Here is a 20,982-nt window from a genome sequence, read left to right on the forward strand (position 1 = left end):
AAAAAAAAAAAAAAAGGAGAACATATCTAAGAGGTACAGTCCCAGTAGGGAAGGGAATGATTGCAGGAGAACCCAGGCCAGGCGGGCATGTCCACCAGGGCACAGAGCTACACTGAGGACCCCTTCCGAGTAGGGCCCTTGGTGACAACACAACCTCACCGCCTAATGTACAGAGCCACACCAGCCTGGGGCACCCAGAGGTCTCAAGGGTGCCATTCCAGAGAGGGCTACTTTGGCAATGGGCTCTTCAGCCATATGCTGCTGCACAGGCCACAGATGCGTTCCCTAGAGAACCAGTCCCGCATCCCACTGACAGCAGGGAAACCTCTGGAGTGAGCGCAGCGCCAGCGCACCGCCCATACCTTCTTCCAGACCCTCAGGAACATCAGTGCTACGGCGGGTCCTCAGCTGTGAGCCAGCCCACAGGGTGACCAGTGCCACCACAGGGGCTGCAGCTCTGACTTCAGCCAGAACATGTCCTGCCCTGGACCCTTCTTTTTGAAGTCCTAAGTTACCTAAATGCATGGGCCAGGAGACCTCTGACCTGATCTCCCCAACCGGGAGTAAATTTGGGGCTGCCTGCTTTCAAATAGGCAGCGTTAACAGGGACCAATTAGCAACTCGGAACACAAAGTCCCTTCCCTACATGAGAAATCACAGAGTAAAAAGAAAGCAATAGAGAAGTGCTGGGAGTAGACAAGCAAGAAGTAAATGAGACAGCACCAGCCAAAACAGAGCAGCAGCAACCTGAGCGTGTGGCTGGCCAGAAAGATAAGCAGAAAAAAAGTTGGCCTGAAGAGGGAGCCTGAAAGGACGTATGCAATTTTGTGCTGATTTAACGAAGGGGAGAGTTTAGCATCAGGGACATACAGCAAGACATAGCAGAAGGGTGAAGACAGGCTGTGAAGTATAGACAAATAACTCATGTGAGCTGGTTAGGAGAAGACGACGGTGAGTTTGGGCAAGGAACAGCAACGTGGCTGCGGCGTCAGATCCGCGACAGCAGCTTGCTCTCCGGACACCTGCGGTGGGATACGGAGCTGGACAAGGCCAGAGGAGAGGACGCTGCAACAACAGATAAGAGTCAGGCCAAGAATTTCAGCTGGGAGGACTCCTAGGCAAGGCTGTATTTTAGAGACATGACCTGATGCATCTGAAAGACCCAGACAGAGCATGAAGGAGCAAAGCTAGAGAGCAAGCTGTGAGCTGAAGAGCACAGATCTAGGGCCTGTGTAGTGTTCCCACAATAAAAAGCAGCAAGTAAAAAGCATTTTTAAAGTCGTTCTGAGCATGACTTTATAATCAGACAGCCACAAGGAAATTTCAGAGCAGCCACAACCATGGTTTGGACGAGAGGAGCCAGGAGCGGGGCAGCAGACCTGCAAGTCACCCTCTGCGTGGCTTTGCAGACAAGATTCGTGGGCAACGAGCTGCGCAGGGAGGATACAGACCACACACAGAGGCCCGAGCAACTCCGGGAGGAAGCGAGGGTGGATGGCAGCTCATCTGCCCAACTAACGCCGCTCGTCAGCGGCCCTCTTGTTCGCCCCACGTCCCAGCACATGCCTGGCTTTCCCCAGCAAAGGGCTTCCACCAGCCTGCGCTGGCTACACAGCACTCAGGTGGATGCTAAACTACCTAGACCTGGACCAATCACCCTCTAGCAGCAATCCCAGAGCATCCCATCTCCATAAACAAGGGCAGTTTAGGTCACTTTTGACCCCTGTATAATAAGAACCTTAGGGATTGAGGGCAGTTAAATATTTTACTGCATCTTATTCTATTTATATGCCTCACGACCTTTGAAACACCCTCTTCTCCCCAAGACAGGAGCCAACCACGTAAAGGCAGGAAGCAAATTAATTTCCTTTTGAAGTAGCTGATTTACTTTGCCAATATGCGCAGACACAGTAAAAAAAGAGAGAACACAATAAGCCACCCTAAGGGCACAGGAGTTTTGGCACAGCAGCGGATTAATGCACACGGGACTTAAAATAAACCTTGCAAACAATCCAAAAGTGGTCAGTCAGATTAAACAATTTTTGTAGGGAAAATTGTCAAGTAAACATGGGAAAGCAACAAAAGCACAACTTGGTCGTCTTCCAGGCCAAGTCCAAAAACAGTTGCTCCCGTGCCGCAAGCGAGTGCAAGTCCAAAGGGAGGGGGGCAGAGCTGGCTGCTCTCTGCCCGCGTCAGCCACGAGCTGCCTCCCAGACCACTCCGCTGGGAACAACCTCTCTCCGCTTTTGTGGCAAGAAGTTGTTCCAGGTACCGAATATTTTTTTCTCCTCTGGCACAATCCTGGGGCTTTTCCAGCTGTTCTCTCTCACTTGGCTCAGCAGGGTTGTGGAAGGGAGCTTGTTTCCGTGACCCACGGCAGGGCACCCTCCTGCACCGCTGCTGTGAAACGCCCGCGCCGTTGGCCGCTGCAACCGCGCGCCACCTCGAGCGGCTCCCTTGGGTGGGCTCACAGCAGCCCGTGGTGGGTGCTGCACCCCCCCGGGGATGACATGAGCAATGATGACAAGAGCACCTGGCTGTGGAAAGACAGCGATGTACAAAACTTCCCTCGTCCTTTCAACCCACCAAACAGTTGTCCTGTAGCTGCACAGGCGCCCGTTGAATTTCCTCTCGTCACTGACCTGGCGTGTGGCTACGTAAGCCAGAAAGAAAAACATAACCTTGGTTCACAGCATTGTCCCTGCCCTGAGAAAAGCGTTGAATCAAAAACACACAGAAGAGGAACTGTCGCATCCCTTCCCTGGGCGGCCACCATGAAACCCCACCGAAACCTCCCTGCAGGCCACCGAGCTACCGGGGCAGCCCCAGCAGCGTTATCCTGTTTCCTTTCCTTTCCCAAGGCAGGGAGGGATGTTTTCCAATGGAGCACTTGGAGTTCAGGAAGCTGAAGACTAGGAATGTCCCCTGCCCTCCGCGCAGGGCAGTCAAACGCAGCCGGAACGACGCGTCCCCTCCTCGTCCTCGTTTCCTCGCTGCACAACTGGCTGCTGCGGCCGCTCTCGATGCTCCACAGGGATGGAGATGTAAGGAAAAGACCAGTGCTGGGTAGTGCTAATGGAGGGCAGGGATGAAGTACTTCTGGTTTGGGCCCAGAAAGACCATGGCAGTGTCAGGGGAGTGCAGAGAGAAAAACTGAGAAGTTTTTGAGATCTGGAGAAAAGAGGAGGATCTGGAGAAATATCATGAGAAGATCTAGGATGAAATCTGGGCAAAAAGAATGAGAGAACATGGGACTCTGCTGAAGCCGAGCATGAATTGTTTTTTTTTTTACTAGTCTAACATAAGCTTTGAAAAGGGAGAAAGATCAGGGTGACAAGCTGAGGAAGGGGATTGCAAAGCACAGGGGAGATGGAGGAGAGAATGGGACAGGGAGTTAAGCAGCAGAGTTCAAGGAAAGCAGAGCAAAAAAACGTCTGTGAGAAAGATAAGTGCTGGAGGAAGGGTGGGGAGAGCTTTCGTCACACCCCTCACTCCTCCGAAGCGGAGCGGGGGCAGAGGCCGCTCCTGCACCGGGCGCTGCATCCGGAGGCAATGCTGGACTAATAAAAATACCGCTACCGCTCCCTGCAAACCTCACCTCACTTCACTGCAGACGTCCCAGCAGCACCTCCACCAGCTACAGGAGACTAGCTACAGGAAAGACCGCGTGCAGCAGACCTGCTGGAAGCGCCCTGTACTCCTGCGTGGTCCGAACGGCCGTGCAAACGCGCCTGTGTGTTTCAAACGCATTTTGTTGCGGACAGCACTCATGTTTGGAAGTTGTATCTTCCTTACCAGACCAAAAAATAATCCACTGACCTACATAAAATATCCAGCTTAAGTGAGCCAAGAGCATTAGCAGTCAGCAAAAAATAAGCATCTTCAAACGAAAATGCGTAATAGAGCACAAAGAAAAACAGAGGAGCAAAAAACATGGCAGTCTCCAGGACGGCATAATACGCTTGGAAGCGACTGTTTTGCAGAAGCATAAGGACATACAAATGTTGCTAAAGCTGCCAATCTGAAATAAAATGCATTAACAAACATATTGCAAGGAGAACCAGCACTGAGGACGTGAAAGCAGGGTTTTCTTGGGGCTCCATCCCAACATCAGCGTGCAGTGACAGAAATTTGGGAACAAAGAGCGTTGTTAAACTGCTCCAGTGGTGACAATTCAAAGCAGTCCTTAGCCAACTCACCAGAGAAACAGATTTGTGCAATCAGTGAGTTGGCTCCAACGATTTTTGCTTTAGCAAAGGTATTAAGCGCTTACAGACGCATTGCGAGCAGGTCGTGCAGAACTCGCACCAGCCTTTGCCCCCAGGGTACCTGGTTTAGACACCCTGGGGATTTTAGCAAAGCCGGAGTCCGCTGCACTCAGCTCCAGCAACGCTCGTCCACTGTCAGAGCCAGCCCTGTAACTCTGCTCCTCTCCCTGGGATCTAAACGAAGGGTGGCCAAAACCAGGTCCTTCCTCTTTAACGTGGACATGTTGCTGGCATGAAACAGCTGCCGCTCCGACGCCTGCACAATCTGCCAGGCCCGGCCGCTTCCGCACAGAGGCCGTAACTGCTGGGCGCGACAACGTCTGACATTTCCCAACGTCAGACCCAGGTCTGAGTAAGCAGCACTTCTCGGGTGGGGACGTTGGGCCAAAGGACACAGGAAATCAGCCCTGACCCGCAGCACGGGCAGCCAGCGGCGGTTGCTGCGGGACAGCTCGTGACCGGACAGAACGGCCTGCAGCAGGAGTCACGGAGGGGCTAGAGGTGGCATTTCTCTTAAGCCCATTTAGAAAGACTCAGAGAGGAGAATGCTATCAATGGGGAAAAGTTAAAAGGCTTTGAAAGCAGTTAATGAATGGAAAAGACCGACGGGAGATGGTCAATGCCACAGCCAGGACGTCAGCAAAGTACGCAGACCAACGTGGCCATGGAAAGGAAATGCTTTCTCCAATAATCTGAGGGAACAAAGAGGGCAAATGGGCCAGAGGGAGCTCGGGAACAAGGCACACCAACTGACCAGTTCTCCCATTTCCATAGCCTGGGAGAAGAACCGGAACCGTGCAGAGGGAATGGCACTGGCTCATGCCAGTAGAAACAGAGCCACAGCACCACCTTTGGTAATGCTGTCTAGAAATACCTGATCGAGTAGCGAATGTCTTAATCCATGTAGCTCTCCCTGAAATCCTAGGGGACAAAGCAGCTTTGGCGGGAAGAGCACTTTGCAAAAAGAAAACAAAGTCATGATGGACTAAGCCACAGGCCAAAGAAAGGAGCTGAGCTGGAAAGAAGGTGACTAAGAGCCGGGATACATTTTGCTTCATTTTATACTCTTAGCAACTGGTGGTCTAAATCATTCCCACTTTCTTTGACTTTTCGTAGAGTCAGAAAAAGGCAGGCACGTCCCAACGAGCTGAACGAAGTACCTGCTCCAGAAGAGCTGTACGCACTTTGACTTAGGGTTTGAATGTTCTCCTCTAAACATCTACTGTTGAAGTCTTCCAAATAATACAACGATGCATTTTGGTCTTTTTGACTTTGTCAACCACGCTGGCTAAAGCCTCGAGCATTCAGATCACTTCCATGTAAACACACAAACACACAGTCAACTAACATTAACATAGCAAAATTAATTACTGGAAGCTGGTCCTTCTCCAATCTTGGCCATGTCATTCTCTGCTGGAATAAATTCTTTGCTTGACAGCCCCCAACCACAACCCTCTTGGAGGTGGAAGCCATTTCAAAGGGCCAAGCTGAAGTTGCTCAGTCCTTTCACAGCACAGACTCCTCGCACACCCAGCCAACAGCTACAGACCCTCGCTGGGCACTGGGACTTCAGTGCAACTCCCTGTCTTCACCAACAGTGATTAAAACATGTTCCCAAAAAAGCGTTCGTCCCATCAAATTCACATCCTAATGGTTAACAAAAGCCTTTCGTGCTTTTTCAGCTTTCAAACAGCTTCAAACAGCTAAAAAATAACTAAACGCCGTTGCGCTGCCGGAGATGTCCTCCCCACACCCACGGGCCGGACTGCGGCTGCCAGAGCCAGCTCAGAGCTCGAGCGAGTCCCCCGCTCCTCGTTCAGAGATCAGGCGCACTGGCAGCAAACACTACTGCTATTTTTAAATTGAACAGACCACAACATAAATAAAAGGCTGCTTAAAGAAAATAATATCCAGTCCTATTAAAAAAATAACCAATGCTGAACAGGGTTGCTATCTTCAATCCCCAAAGGAGGCTGCAGAACTGAATCACCGTTTGTGAAGTGCACAGTACTAAGGGTGCTGGAGAAGCCCACGAGGATACGAACAGTTTTGTCTTGCAAGCAGGGACAGAAGAGCACACAGCCACAAAACACACGGTGAGAAAAACCAAGTTAGCTAGCTAATGTGCACTCTTCACCCCCGCGCTGATCCTGGAAATAGGAGTCTCTGATCACTTAGAGACCACGGCATGATGCAGCTCTACAAGAGGGCAGAACTAAGAATTAAGGGAACTCTCATCATTGCATTTCCTGCCTTCCAAGATCTTCCTGCAGCTTCCATAGAAGCATTTCAACTCAACCATGTAGTCTCCCCACAGTCTTTGCCAAAATGATTCCTCCAGTCCATCAGTTCTCAGCCTCCCTCCTTCAGAAGGTTCTTCATGTACACGTAAGACAGAATTATTTTTTTCCCAGGGCTGATGACCTGCTCTCACTTTGGAAGCATCAAATATGCCGTGCCTAGAGATCAGCTGTGCTGCTCATGAACCATCAAAGCCACTACAAGCAGCTGCCAGTCTCCTCAGAGCAAACAGCAAGAGCAGATCGCTTCCTCCCGTGAGGACCAGCATTAGCAGGCAGCGAATTACATAATTCACAGTTGCTACATGACAGCAAAGGAGAGCTAGGACACCTGGGTTCACTTTCGCACCCGGGACAGACCCTTTCATCAACCCCATTGCCCCCAAGCATGCTCCCACGTGGCTCCCAGGTCTAGTCTCCACGTTGTTTATTCTCCTCTGCTCCTTAACTTCCATTTTGACTTCCCAGCTCTCTGCCCAACAAGCCAAGTCTCTCCTTCGCCCGTCAATCCAGGACTGTTTCTTTCTCCAGTTTTCCAGCCCCTCGTCCCAACACGCAGACAATTCCCCTGCATCAGCCCCGGGACCCAGCGCTGCTCAGGGTTACAGTAGCCTTACGAGCTGCCCACACCCAGGCCACAGGATGTCCACCTGGCCACCACGAGGACCTAGCGATGGAGTAGGCTCCGCGGGAAGCGTCTGCTGGGCGGCCGTGGGATCGCAGCGCTCACTCCCTCCAGGGACTGTGGCTCTTACAGCACTATGGAGCTGCTCGCTACCACGTGGCAACCAGTTTCACTTGGTGAGCAGTGGGTTTTCATCACAGCTACTCAACAGCAGGTTCCCACACAAAGATCGCTTCCCTGAAATCTTCCAAATGGCCTCTCCCTCTCCATGAAGTAAAACAGTAGCAGAGAATTTCTCAGATAAGAGAGTTTAGGAAATCATGTCATTTTTAAATGACTATGCAGCATCTCCTTCCTTAGTTCTATTCTCAGAAGTGGTTGAACAATTTGGGGCTGAAACTTCACAGAAAGTATCTGGTGAAGAGTTTCAGCCCAATCTGGCATGGATGAGATTAAACCAGACTGCAGACAGAGGGTATTAATGGGAAATGCAAGTGAGCTGGCAAAGTGGTTATCAGCTCTTTCAGAAGGGCTTTGCGCTAAGGGTAGAGCCTCCACTAATGAGATCTGCTTCTGAAAGCGACCCAGTTTTGTAAGCCCGCCTCTAAGTGAATAAAAAGCCTAAGAAAACGTTTCACGCTCACGTTCATTACTTCTGACGAGCACAGATCTGTGCAGCGCAGAGGCTCAGGGTGGTTATAACTCACAAGAAAACGAGAAACTGAAATCCAGGGCACTTTCCCTATACTCCTGGTAGGGATCAGAGCGCTTTACAGCGTGCTGGAAACTATGCAACAAAAATAGCTGATCTTTCCAGCGAGGTGAGCCTTCACTTGTAGCAGGGCCCCCCCCAACTCCTGGAGGGTCAGATATATAGTGCACGTGCAGGCAAGCTGAGCTGCGAGGTAGCGACCTGGCCCGTCCACGTGCCTTGGCCCTAGCGCACTCTCCACGGTGCGCGCTCCAGACTCACCCACACCAGACTCCCAGTGCTCCCACTGCATGGTGGGGAAGCGGCAGGCGCAGGCTGCCACCACCGGACGATTGAAATGGGGCTACAGCTTGCTTCCAACAAGCAAACGCTTGCTGCCAACAAACGGCAGGCACAGGAATCGCTCCAAAGCTACGTGAGGACGGCAAGCCGCACGTTAGACTCTGCTTTACAGCAGGGAATCACCCTCACTGGAAGCTGGCAATCGTCTTCAGCAGAGGTTTAGCCAGCCTCCGAACCTACAAGGCACCAGCAACACGTGACTTCACGCAAGCTGTTCTCCTAAAAGACAAGAGAGACACCAGAGTGAGGCAGACAACCTTCTTCGCTGCGCTCACGAACTCTTCACAAACCCAGGAGCCAACGAATAACTCATATCCCCAAGCCTTTGACAGCCACCACTAATGGCTTCGGGGTCTCTATCTCTCTGTAACCACAGTGGCACTTCCCTCGCAGTCTGAGGTTCATTAAACGCCGCCTGACCATCATCTCAGCACTCACTGCCGTGTGCTTTCAGCCAAAATCTCTTGTTGGCCACCACACGCTTACAGGCTCCACTTCAGAGGGTTCTTCACAGATCTCAGCAGGAATTAATAGCTGATCATCCTGGGTTGCTCAGTCATCCATCCTGGAATACGGACAACAAAGTGCACAGAGGACCCACGACTTTGCTGTCAGCACTGTCACAGCAACAGCTTCTCTCTCCTGCTGGAAGCACAGACCTCAGTGTCACAGGAGAAACTACTCCAAGATACACCAGTCTTTCAGCCTTTGCTCAAGCATCCTGTTTCCTAAGCCACTTCTTGTTACGAAGTGCTACAGCATCTGTGAGCTCTGATGACAAGCCCTTCCCCATGTTTGTTTCTGTGCCTGAATGCTTCATTAGCTCTTAAGCTAAAACATCTGAAACCTGCACTCAAAATTTTGGCCTGCGCAAGCTTTACCAAGCTCAGTGTTACAGGGCATGTCTGCAGCATGTTCTCAAAGCTAAGATACAGCCCTCCCCAAGCGTTTTAAAGCAGTGGTTTTCAACCTCTGGAACACCCATTTGAAAGGCTCTGGTCAAAGCGACATTTTATATCTGTTTTAGCAGCTGGGGGAAAAGTGATAAGACTCAGACCACATTAACCGCTGACGTAAATGCAGTTTTACGAATTGCAGTTCTAACTACATGATTCAACTTAGCACTGAAGTCTAAGGCCATCTCCTATCTGGTGCTGTCAAGCCAATGATAATTGGTTTTAAATTAAATGATCATTAAATTTCAAGATCAGTTTTCCAAACTGATGATCAAATGCTTCTCCAGTTGGAGGACTCTTTTCCCTCCAGGACTCTCTGGGAACCTGAAGGAGATAACAGTGCAGGAAGGAGAGCTGGGGACTGCAGGAAGGAGGAGGAGGCTGGTATCATTTCCTGAGAAAGCTGGGATGAGAAAGGAAGTGGCCTCGGGAGTTGATGGGAATGGGAACAGAGCTGGGATAAACAGCTTATAATTGCAACTGCATCTCAATTTTAATCTGGTGTGGGCTACGTAGTGGGCTGTGTAATCTGGTATGTAGAGTAGGCTATGACCAGTCACAGTTACAAACCAGAATTAACTCCCCACACACCTCTAATACCACGATAAATCCCTACCTGAGAAATAATACGAGTTTGTAAAGAATCATTTCACAGACCACCTTCTGCAGCCTCCTGGGCCACGATGCAGCAGCACTGCTTTGTAATAGTTTGAAACAAAGCAAAAAAAAAAAAAAAAAACCCAACTTCTGAAACCAAATGTAGAGCTAAGTGCCACATCCAAACAGCAACACAAGATGAGGTGACAAATTCTGTAGAGGTACAAGCAAAGCGGAGTATTTATAGTGGTAGCTTCAGATGATGCCTCCCCATTTCTCTCACCGCGGATGTCTACAGTACCGGTGGGGCATACAAAATTGTTAGCTGTAAATCCCCACCTCCCAGCTGTGACTTCTCGGCAGTTGCACGTTGTATCTAACAAACCTAGCCCAACCTAGAAGCAAGATGACACAGGGAGGAGCCTGCCTGCAGTTTCTCAGGCAGGGAAAGGGATCTGAACGGGACGCAGGCAGCAAGGGCTTTGCCAGGTCGGACCTCAGGCACATGAGCATCATCCATCTACGTGGTTCTGCAGCACAGCCAAAAACCCCAGCCATGTCACCATCACCTACTCCCCTGCCAACACAACTCAGGCTTATTTAGACGGATTCTGCTTCTGGACGATTAACTTGCTCCTCTTTGGGGACAAACAGCTGAATCCTCTGAAGGATCACCGTGTAAGGTCTAGATGTTTACCAGCGTGTTTATAAACCTGTGCAGAAATCTGACGGGAAGATGCAAGGAACTGAACTCAAATGTTACAAGCGCACATCAGGACTACTCAACAGAGGACAGGTCCCTAAGAGCAGTATCAGCAGTGGCCACATTTCACTTTTCAGAGCAAAACACGGCAAGGAAGTCATGTGCAAGAAAGCTACACTAATGTAACACTGAGATAAGATTAACAGGAAAAAGGAATCCTATTTCCAAGAGCTTTGCATTTCAGAAGGTTGCGCGTGACCTCTGTGTTTGGCTGCTTGGGCATTAAAATATGTCTGTAGGCATGCAATGCTTTTCCTTACTGTAGTTCTACAGCCTGCAGTTGGTAGGTAGCACATGGAGAGTTCACAGATAATTTTTGCCCGAGCACTGCCATTGCATTTTTCCAACTACATCACTTTAGCCTCTCTACATAAATCTTTCCTTGCAAGTGTTAAAGTAATGCAAGGAGAAGACAGCAGGAACCACAAGAACAGTAGGGCAAATCAATCATTTTTTGTTAAATAGTAGGAAATAAAAGCGAAGCAGGAAGAAAGCAGTACCTCCGTCAAAGGCCTTGGTCTTCTCTCTACAACAAATTCTGTGTGGCAGAGCTCACAGTAACTTGTGTTGGAGGAGGATAACCATTTTTCCAGGCAGCTCTTGTGCACGGTGCCCAGTGTTCCTGTGCAGTCACACGGGGAAAGCAGTCCCTCCCCATTTCCACCTTCATGACAGATTCGACAGATGGGACCATCACTAAAGAGGCAGACAAACAGAACGAAATCACAGTCAGAACGATGCAGCTCCATCCAGAGAAGAGGGTCTGATGCCACCAAGCCCCAGAACGGCGCGCACAGAGCAGGCAGCCCCCAGCACAGCGTGCCACGCGCCCAGGGGCTCTACCAAGCAGCCTGCTGTGACACGAAGTGGGTCTCGGGGGACTGTGAAGGTGCCTGGGACACGTCAGGTCAGGAGCACCTGGAAGCTGTGTCGATGAGCGCTGCAGCTCCCAGGGAAGCAGGGACGCCAGCCTGTGCCGCAGCCCTGCCCGACGCAGGGCAGTGGCAGAAGGGGCTGCTGCGCGCACGTCCTGCAGCCTCCAGCTCTGCTAAAGGTGGGCAGAGAGCCTGACGCTGAACCAGAAACCAGCCCCGCGGTGCTGACGCAAACCGAGGCCCAAGGCGAACTCCGATGACCCACGTCGGCCACAGCGAACATCGCGTGTCCCCAGCCGCCTGGAGCCACTGCAGCAGTTCACAAAGTCACGGTTAGCAGATCACCTACCCACCTCCTCTCCATCTCTGCTGTGCATCCCGGGTTTAGCAGTAACCACACAAGGAACAACAACATCTAAAGCCAAAACTACATTAACATAACATAGAGGTACTCTAGGAGCCAATGTCTGCAAGGACTCTACACATTTAATGAGAAGAAACCACTGAAACAAAGTTCCTGGCGTACTAAGCCCCTGTCCATCGCGGCGCAGCAACCCCCTCAGTATCCTGTTCGCACACCGTCAGACAGACAACCATTCTGCAGGATTCGGGGCTGTACCCGGCTGGCCTCAGACAGCACTGCAACAACTACCTCTCACTCCTCCTCGGCTAGAAACTTCACCTACAGAATCAAACCTCTTCCATTACGCTCAAGATCTGCTCTCTTGGGACCTCACAGAGCCAGAAATACTTTGCAAGGTTAAGTATCAGTGCTTCCAGGGACTTGCAACCTTCCAAGTAACAGGTCTGTAAGTAATTCAAGCCACCCATTTGTTCCCAAGATGTTCTCTCATGCCTGTATTTGACACCCTCAATTGTGGACTATCAGCAGATGTTCATGAAACAAATTTCCATCACAAACTAAAGTCATTTTGTTGCACCCACGTGAACTTCGAGCACCCAAAGTCCTCCTGCAGTGAAGACCTTCTATACCTGCACAAAGTTTGTTTCACTTGAAACCCAATTTTTTTTTTCTTTTTCTTCTTTTTCTTTTGGTATCACCTAGTTCTCGTCTTGGAAAAGACACTGTTTTCCATGGCACTCAGATTTACAGACCTCCAGCATCTCCTACTCATCTGCCTCTTTTTCGAGCAGAAGAGTCCTAGCCTATTCAGTCACACCTTACACAGAAACCACCTTCACTACTCTTCCTTCCTCCTGTTACATTTCTAAAATATCCTTTTAGAGCTGCAGGGATCAGAACTACACAGAGTTTTTGAGATGTGGCCACACCAGGGATTTCCATAGTGACTATATTTTGTTTTCTGTTTTTTTTCCTAAATTCTAGCATTTTATTTGCTTTTTGGTCACTGCTGGAATTTGCACAGAACTGCCACATTCCCAAGATCTTCCTTTTCTGAACCCATGAATATATATGTAAATCCAGGACTATGTTTCTCTGTGTGCATCGTCTCGTGCTGAGCTGTACCCATATTTTAGTCTCCAGTTACTTCCGATAGCATTCAGCTGGCTAAATCTAGGCATCTAGCATTACCTTAGGTCCCTAGGACATCCCAGATGGCCTCCAGCTACCGTTCCCCAAAATCACGTGTTTCCTGGAAGCCCCCTGCCACATCTTCCAGCCCCATGTTGATGATGCCTGGGACTCCCTGGGGAACCTCAAACAGCTCTAGATGCCCAATTTTGCTACTCAGGGATTCGCTACATCCCCTCAGCATTTGCCTCTCATTAAGGCCATTTAGGAACAAAATGCTGGACGAGAGTGGATTGCAGTTCTACCCTCCCTGAACTGTGAAAAACAGTCATCACTCATATCTCACTTCTTTTTGTCTTCCAGCAAGACATTTCTTCCTCTTATGTCCATAGTTTCACAGATTTGGGGCTCGGGGGCTCGGAGAAAATCTTTTGTTGAACGACCCTATTCGATGCCCTTTGGAAATCCAAGCGAGCTGTATCAGCTATCACCTTTGCCCACACGCTGTTGACAGTACAAAAGCCACACAGATCTCATCTCACAGTTCATACTCGACTGAGACTCTCAAAAAAAACCAAAAGTCTGCAAAAGAAGTTTGGGCGATTGCAACACAGCACAGCCAGGATCCTCAAAATCAGCAACATTCTTTTCATTAGTTTGCACAACCAGACATAACAGAAGGCAAGAGCAAGACCACTTGAGCAAGACCAGACTCCAGAACACACTCCAACAGGAGGGAGCATCCTGGGAAAAAACATCGGTGGGCCACGAAGGGAAGAGAAGAGCCAGCAAGTAAGTGCACTGCAGCTCAGAAAAGTGGGAGATCTCCTCCTCTTGTGGAGGTGCAACGTAGGAGATCTTTGCCACTCTCAACTCAATTCCTAACGAGCTTCATCTCAATCAGACTTAGCTTTAGATAATTAAAGCTGGGGGATCCAAAGGACTAGGGAGAAGCGACGTGCAGAGCAAAGGCAGCAGCTTCCGGCCCCTTGCAAAGCCTGAGTTCAGTGCTGTACTGAGCTGGGTACTTTTGGTAGTGAAGCGAAGCGAAACTGTTGACAGGGCCCCTGCGCGTGGAGACACCCTGTAGCAGAGCTTGGTTCGGTGGACGTGAGACACGTTCTGCAGGAGCACAGCGCTGTGATGCACGGTCAGCGGGAAGAGGAAACCCAGGACGTACCGAATCAGCAGCAGCGATGGAAGCGCACGCGTGCACCCCCTATACCTCCTCCCCTCTCCTGGCCAGCTGAGCGATTATGTCTTCCAGAGGATACAGCCCTGAGCAAAGCAGGAGAGCRCAACCCTTAACTCCTGTACGTGGACCAGGGTCTCAGCTAGCACTGTGCCCATCCACTGCACCGTCCCCCTCTCCCTGCCAAACACCGCTCCTGGGGAGCCACTGACCCTTGCTCTCTCCAAATTGTCACACGTCTTTTATTTAAGGGACTACTTAGCAGGGGTGGTCTCCCCTGACAACAGGGGTCTGGAGAGGTGGTGGGATCTTTGTCCTTGGAGCGGCTGAAAATTGCACTGGACAAAGCTCTGAGCAACCTGATCTAACTTTGAAACCAGCCTTGCTTTTGAGAAGGGACCCGACCGGATGATTTCCAAAGGTCCTTTCCAGATTGAATTACTGGATGATTCTGCAATCTTTATCGCAGTAAAGCTCAGTGCTGTATTAGAGTGACAAAATTACAGTCCACTCACACGGCCTCAGCGACAGAGACAGACCAAAAAACCCCCCAAGCCTCAAATGCTCTCATGCATCTGTTATTTCCCRAGAAATGCATCTGTAAGATATTTTATCTGCTCTCTTCCTGTTTGAGAAGTTTCATATTTCCAGTGCATTAATATAACCTTGGCTACCAATAAACAATCCAGAAGGAAAAAATTTGCTGACATGGCGAGAAAAAAAATTCATATCAGACTCCGTTACTCCTTCCCTCCTGACCGGAGGGGGAAGGGGATCTGATCACACCCCCACACAATACAGCCTTCGACACACTTTTCCAGCTTGCTGCAACGACTGTCTCACTAATCCAACCTTTCAGTACAGTCGCACTGCTCCTGGAGTTGTTTCATTTGTAAGGTTTTGTTGTCAGCTGCTGCGGCAGTTTATATTAAAGCGTGGTGCCTTCTACCTTCCTACTTGGATTCCAACTTCTCTTTTGTTTCATGCATTTCCAATAATTAATCTGTGACAAATGCTTGCACTTGGGCATTTCACGTGGTTCTGCTAGGCTCACTGTCATTTTGGGCAGGCCAGAAAYGAGCCAAATCACATGGCTCCGTCTGGCTTCGCTTCGTTAAGTACTTGTGACAAGGAAGAGACTTGAAATAGCTGAAAAAAAAAAGAGTGAAAATACAGGAGCTGAACACTAGGAATCCTGTCTTTTCACCTGTATTCCCAGGCCATTTCCCCACCTGATTTTCCCACCTTGACTGGTTTTAAGGGCATGCACAACTCTCTACCCAGCCCTGTCTGTCGTTATAGAGCAAGCTGACCTCCCTTCATATTTTTATCTCCCTGCTCCAGATTTGCTAGACATAGCAATTACTTTTGCCTCAGTTCTCATCTAGCCTTTCTGCTTTCCTCCCCCACATTTACACTCGCAGCTTTCACACCTCATCAATGTTCAGCCTGCTTCACTGAAAAAAGAAAAACAGCTGTTGAGACAGGATTTGAACCCAAAATTTGACTGGTCTCAATAGCTGAGCTGAAGAGCAGTGCCAGGCAGCCTCTGCTCCGGACACTGCTCAATATACAGGATGAGAAGTCATGCCRGGAAGGGTGCAAGCAAGCAAAGCTGCCACACGTCCGCTCTAAAGATAGCTGGATGCTGTGGTTTTTGCAACCCAAACACCCTCCTCTTCCTGAGGCTGCAAAACCTACACCAGGCCTTTAGTCCAAGAAGATCTTGGCACAGGGGGATTTACTCCATCTTCAGCCCATAAATAAGCTCCATAAACAGCGTGCTGCCCCGGCTGGCGTCGTGTCCCGCCTTTGCTACTGCTCAGCGAGGACTCGGCGGAGGCCTGCGGGGCCACCTCTGCTCTACACGCTGGAGCAGCCACAGGTCCGACGGGATTCCGCAAATGCGCCGACCCATCCGACCGGCAGCAGCTCCCGCGCAGCCAGCGCAGGGCTGGACAGCATCTGGCTAACGAGGGATCGCCCTCAATATTAGCCTCCTGGGAAGCACCTTCACAAACGAGACCTTGTTGTCTCCTGCAGCGCTTAAGAGCCACAAAAAAAGGGAAAAACGGACGCAATCAGCACAAGCCCCTTCTCGGAAGCAGCAGGCGGCCCTGCCTTACCTCTGCGCACCCAGCGCCTTGATCACCGTCGAGAGGAGCCGGCCGTCCTTCGCGGTGACCTGAGTGACGTACTGCGGGCGCCCGATGTCGGAGTCCTCCACCGACTTGGACAGGGCGGCGCTTCCCGGGCAGTCGCACAAGGAGCCGGGGAGGTGGCAGCAGTCGCCTGTCGTCATGGCAGCTCTGGGCCTCCGCCTTGGGGATCGGCGCTGGCAGCACGGAGACCTGCGGGGAACGGGAACGGCAYGGAGGTGAACGCCTGGCACCCCGGACTGCCCCCTCGCCGCCCTCCTCCGGGACCCACGCGCGGGCTGGCAGTGCCCTCGCTACCATATGCACACCTAGGAGCTCCCCCYGCCAAAAAATCTCTACTTTTACTAGTCTTCTGTCCCTTTTAATATGTTAAGGCAGCCTCATAAAATATAAAAGTAAGACTCAAAGTGTCCTACTTACATAAGTTAGTGTTAGAATTGCAAATTTGCCTTTCCCAGGGAGAACTCACGGTAGCCACCCTTTAACTCAGGTTAAAGCCTTTCAAACCGCACTCGCTGGCGCAGAGGAGGGGAAGGCACCCAGAAGCTCCGGGGACCCACTGCAGTTTGGCTAGAGCGGTACTGAAAACGCTCCCCCGTGTCCTTTGTAAAAGCTGCAAAGTTTCGYCTGCGCACCGCACTCGACCATCCTCAAGCGCGTTACGTTCAGGGGCTTTCCAAGCTCTTCAACGCCTGTTCACCGAACCACCAAACCCGCAAGGGCTYCCCTGCCCTTTGATTTTCCCTTTTTTAATTTCTTTATGGAAACGCCCGCACTTTCGCTTCCGCAGCCCGCGTGCTACGTCCCAACAGCGAACGTGCAGGTATTCAGCACTCAAAAGCGTTGTAAAACTTCTGAGAGCTTCCCCAAGAGGGCAGGAGGGCCCAGRTCTCCTCCCTTCCCCTTTCAACGCTTGAGGCCAAGCGTGATTTTGATAACCACCTTTAGCCACGCGCACATAGCAAGGCACAGCATCACGCTGTCAACGCCCCCGGGATTTACCCAGCACGTGGGACAAGCAGCAAGTTCAAGAATCGGGCAGCAGACGCAGAAAAAGCCCCAAAGCGACGCTGGACGAGCACCGGGGCGCAGGCACGTGGCGGAGCTTTCTGCCCCAYGCTGCCGCGTTCTTCCCCAGCAGGACTCATCTCAACCCTCAAGACAGAAGGGTTTTGCAGCTTCGGGAAAATCCCATTTTCAGCAGTTTCCCTCGCCCTAGTCCCTAAGAGGTGGCCGCGCAGAAATAAAGAGCTGCGGTTACAATTCGTAACCACCTGACCGCAAGCCAACAACATCACGCTGTTGGAAAAGCCCAAAATCCTCGTGTCTGTAAACAGGACTGCAGAGACTCACGGCAGTCCCTGCGCACCAGGGCTGCGAGGGTCATAGCTGGACCAGCGTCTCATTCTGGTGGCTGGATTTCAAGAAAGAAACAGGCCCATAAAAGAAGCTAAAATGAAAGCAATGAAAAGCGTAAAAGGTCTGGGGGGGGGGGGGAACCCCGCACTTACCCAAGAAGAAATATTGAAAGAATTAGGTTTGTTTAATCCAGGAGAGACGGGGGCGCGCGCGGGGGGAAACGCTCAATCTCCGTCTCCTGGCGGTAGATGCACACAAACAAACCTTGGCCATCTCATCTCAGGAAGCGCTTTCGTTTCGCCACCGCTGCACAACAGGAGTCAGACGTTCCCACGGAACTGCGCTTTCATCAGGCTCGGCGAAGCCTGAGTCAAACTAAAATAGCTAAAGGAAATCAGGGCTTGTTCCTAGCTGGAGGCTTGGCCAGACCACAGAAGGAGGGGGAAAAAAAATCCAGAGTGAGAACGTGATCGTTGAAGCCCCCGAAAACACTTCTTTTGGCTAAGGATCAGCRCTCTTTCGCGGCCTGAAAATTAAGCAAGACTCGCACAACCGAAAGCCTCCTCTGTCAGAAAGGCTCCTTTCGCGGCGAACACCTCGGAGGGGGGACGGCGCTTTGCGGGCGCCTCGACCCCGCGCGCCGCCTTCGAGCCCGCACTGCGAGAAGATGTTCCTAAGGCCCTTTAAAAGTCCCTGAATCATTTTCTCGCTTGCCAGTTTATTAAAGCTGCTTTTGATAACCGACTCTCCAGCCTTCCTGTGCGTCTGAGCAGGAATCGGCTCRAGCTTGCGGGCAGGGCAGTTCCCACCAAGATAAACGGGAATCTTTCCATCAACTTTAGCACGAGCTTGAGAGGCTCAGCCTAGCTCTCCATCTGGGCAAAAAGCATGCAGGGTTTGAACCACTTTTCTTAATACTTTCCTTCAAAAAAGAAGAAAAAAAAAAAAGAAAGAAAGCTCCAAGCTCTCCAATACCAAGGAGCAAAAAGTAAGATGATAAATGCTATTGGAATGACTTAAGTCAGCTATTTTGCAAGCAAAGGAGTTCTTTCAAGTTTCAAAGCCCCTTACTGAAGCAGACAAGGGGAGGTATATGCTTTTAATAAAAAGCTCAGTTCCATTTGTTCAGCCAAAATGTTGTTTGTTTTTTAGAGGAAAAAGGTCCGTTTGCGTCTTGGAAGAAAACTGCCCTCGCTCCCTGCATCCCGGGAGTATTTACACTGAGGCTTTTCGTGCCGCGCGTCTGACGGGCGCAGGCAGCGCCGCGTCCTCGCCCCGGCAGCCCGACTCGGGGCTGAAGGGGAATCGCCGCCCGGCAGCCCATCAGGAAACGCGTGGTTTTCTATTACAAGTTGTTTGGCATTTCCTTGTCGGGGTCCATCCCAGGGTGGAGCCTGAACTCACTGCTTTAATATTTAACTGACTCATGTCATTCAGTAAACACGCAGGAAAAGCAGAGAGATTTTCATAGTTACAGTCAGCRAGGAAGAAACTGAAATCCAAAGATAACATCTGCAGCGCGCTCGAGTTCCAATTTCATACCCAGCTGAACATCAACCRCAGCGCACAGCCAGGCCAGCCCCTTTCCCAGCTCCCTTAAGGCTTCAGCTCAAAACGCAGACTTCGCTCACAACTGTCAACAGCTCACCGCGTCCAAACTCAACGTCACAGCAGAAAGCCCCAAAACTCAGAGTCGGGATCAAGAACCAAACAGCTGCGTCGAACCACGCACTGTTCGTTCCAGGCGGCCACGACTTCTCAGCCCATTCCTTGGAGATGCATTCCTTGTTCCCATTAAAAAAAAAAAAAAAAAAAGGGGGCCTCTGAGACGCTGGGCTTATTATTGATGTCTCCTCTGCTGCTGAAGTTAGACAAGAGCAAATAAATCAGAAGTCCCTTTTAGGCAGTGTTTTGTATCCTAAGCCTCTGAGCAGATCCAAGATACAAATGGTTGAGTTTGTAGAGCTTACTCAAATTGAAGAAAAACAAACCCTGTTTCTGGAAAGTTGGCTCAGAAGAATGAGTTATGCACTAGGGCTCCAAAACTCGCAAACATGTGCAGAGGGGTGAGCCGCTTCCTCGTAGAGCGGCTAGCGCCTAYTCGCCGTTCCAAGGCACAGACCTCAGCGCTTGCGTAGGATCCTGCCAGCTACRTGGTCCATGCAAAACGTGCCCACATAGTATCCACCTTACCAGGCTTCAACCTTTAGAGCAAAAAACCATGACCCAGTTTATACCATGCAAAGAGCAACAGGGGTTTTCCAAACACCCCAAAATGACTAAACAGCCCAAGACTGCACCGATCAGGCTGGACTACTCCTGYTCTCCATCCAGAAGACTGCCTGCCCAACAGGAACATGGAAAGGACAAGGAGCTAAATGGTTCCCCAGCTCTGTTCTGCATACTTGGACTTTGCGACCCTGTAAGACCATTACTTCTCTCAGGCAGGGAAACTGTAGCCAGCCAGATAACTCCATCAAAGCCACCAAGAGAAGAGCCAGAATCAAGATAAGAAAGACGACAGCAGGAAAGGTTAAGGTGGAAGGAGGATTGCAGTAACGGAAAATTGTTAGGTTCAGACTGTTGCTCCTCTCGGACTGTTTACATGATAAATACTTAAACTGATGTAAACCCTCGGAGCAATTTTGATGCTTTGACTGAATGCAGAGCAAACCGCAACTAGAAGCATCTCCATCTTCTTTGGGTGCAGCTCCTGCCCACTGGCTTTTGCATAGATTGGCTTCCCYGGAACATCTCCCCAAAGAAAACTCAGCTCCTGGCAAGGCTGCCAGGGGCGAAGTCTGTTCACCTCACTCCCCGCCGACTAATCCATTTCCCTGATTACAGTAACTATGTTTTGATGCCTCACTACAGTAACACCAGGAGATAACCAAGTTCCACAGTCAACATAACCCACTCATCTGTACATGAKCACCTTCTTTAAAAAAATTAGCTAGTAATCCATAAAATTTTGTGCGCAGAGGGTCAAAAACCCAATTGCTGTTTAACACCCAGGAGCAAGGCTATCAAGTTTGCCTTTGTAAATTAGTTACAGCTAAYTTGGGATTGCAGGTGCTATATCTTCTAATCATGATTCTGCAAGTGTCACTAGATAGCAAACTAAAGGCTTTCAGTTTCTAAAGGGCATTTTCAAACATCAAAGCTCTCCTTTTCAATAGTAAAACTGGATTTCCCAAATCCTATGGCTCTAAGATGTCTGAAAACAAACTTCTTGAGGAAGAGAGCACAAAGAATTGCTTCCTTTGCCACATCTAAGGATGCCTCCTCCCACGTGCCGTCTCATATAGCCAACGCGTGCATCTCCACAGTTTAAGTGCA

At 50.3% G+C, this 20,982-nt stretch overlaps 1 protein-coding gene across 2 annotated transcripts in view; it reads right to left on the reverse strand.

The window, feature by feature from the left end:
• MARCHF2 (membrane associated ring-CH-type finger 2) overlaps nucleotides 1–20,982 on the reverse strand; it is a 30,709-nt gene that overhangs the window by 8,107 nt on the left and 1,620 nt on the right. The window contains exons 1-3 of one of the 2 annotated variants that reach the window (XM_085308509.1): nucleotides 17,796–18,769; nucleotides 16,252–16,476; nucleotides 11,064–11,259 (exon numbers count right to left, since the gene is read on the reverse strand). In XM_085308509.1, the coding sequence (XP_085164635.1) occupies nucleotides 11,064–11,259; nucleotides 16,252–16,427 (372 nt within the window). In that variant the 5' untranslated portion in view covers nucleotides 16,428–16,476; nucleotides 17,796–18,769. Of the gene's footprint in view, nucleotides 1–11,063; nucleotides 11,260–16,251; nucleotides 16,477–17,795; nucleotides 18,770–20,982 lie in introns of those variants that run through there. The other variant, XM_085308510.1, reaches the window with a different exon arrangement.

This window comes from Rhea americana, unplaced genomic scaffold (assembly GCF_003343005.1).
Source record: "Rhea americana isolate MKP2758 unplaced genomic scaffold, rheAme1 scaffold_278, whole genome shotgun sequence".
Classification (NCBI taxonomy): Eukaryota; Metazoa; Chordata; class Aves; order Rheiformes; family Rheidae; genus Rhea; species Rhea americana.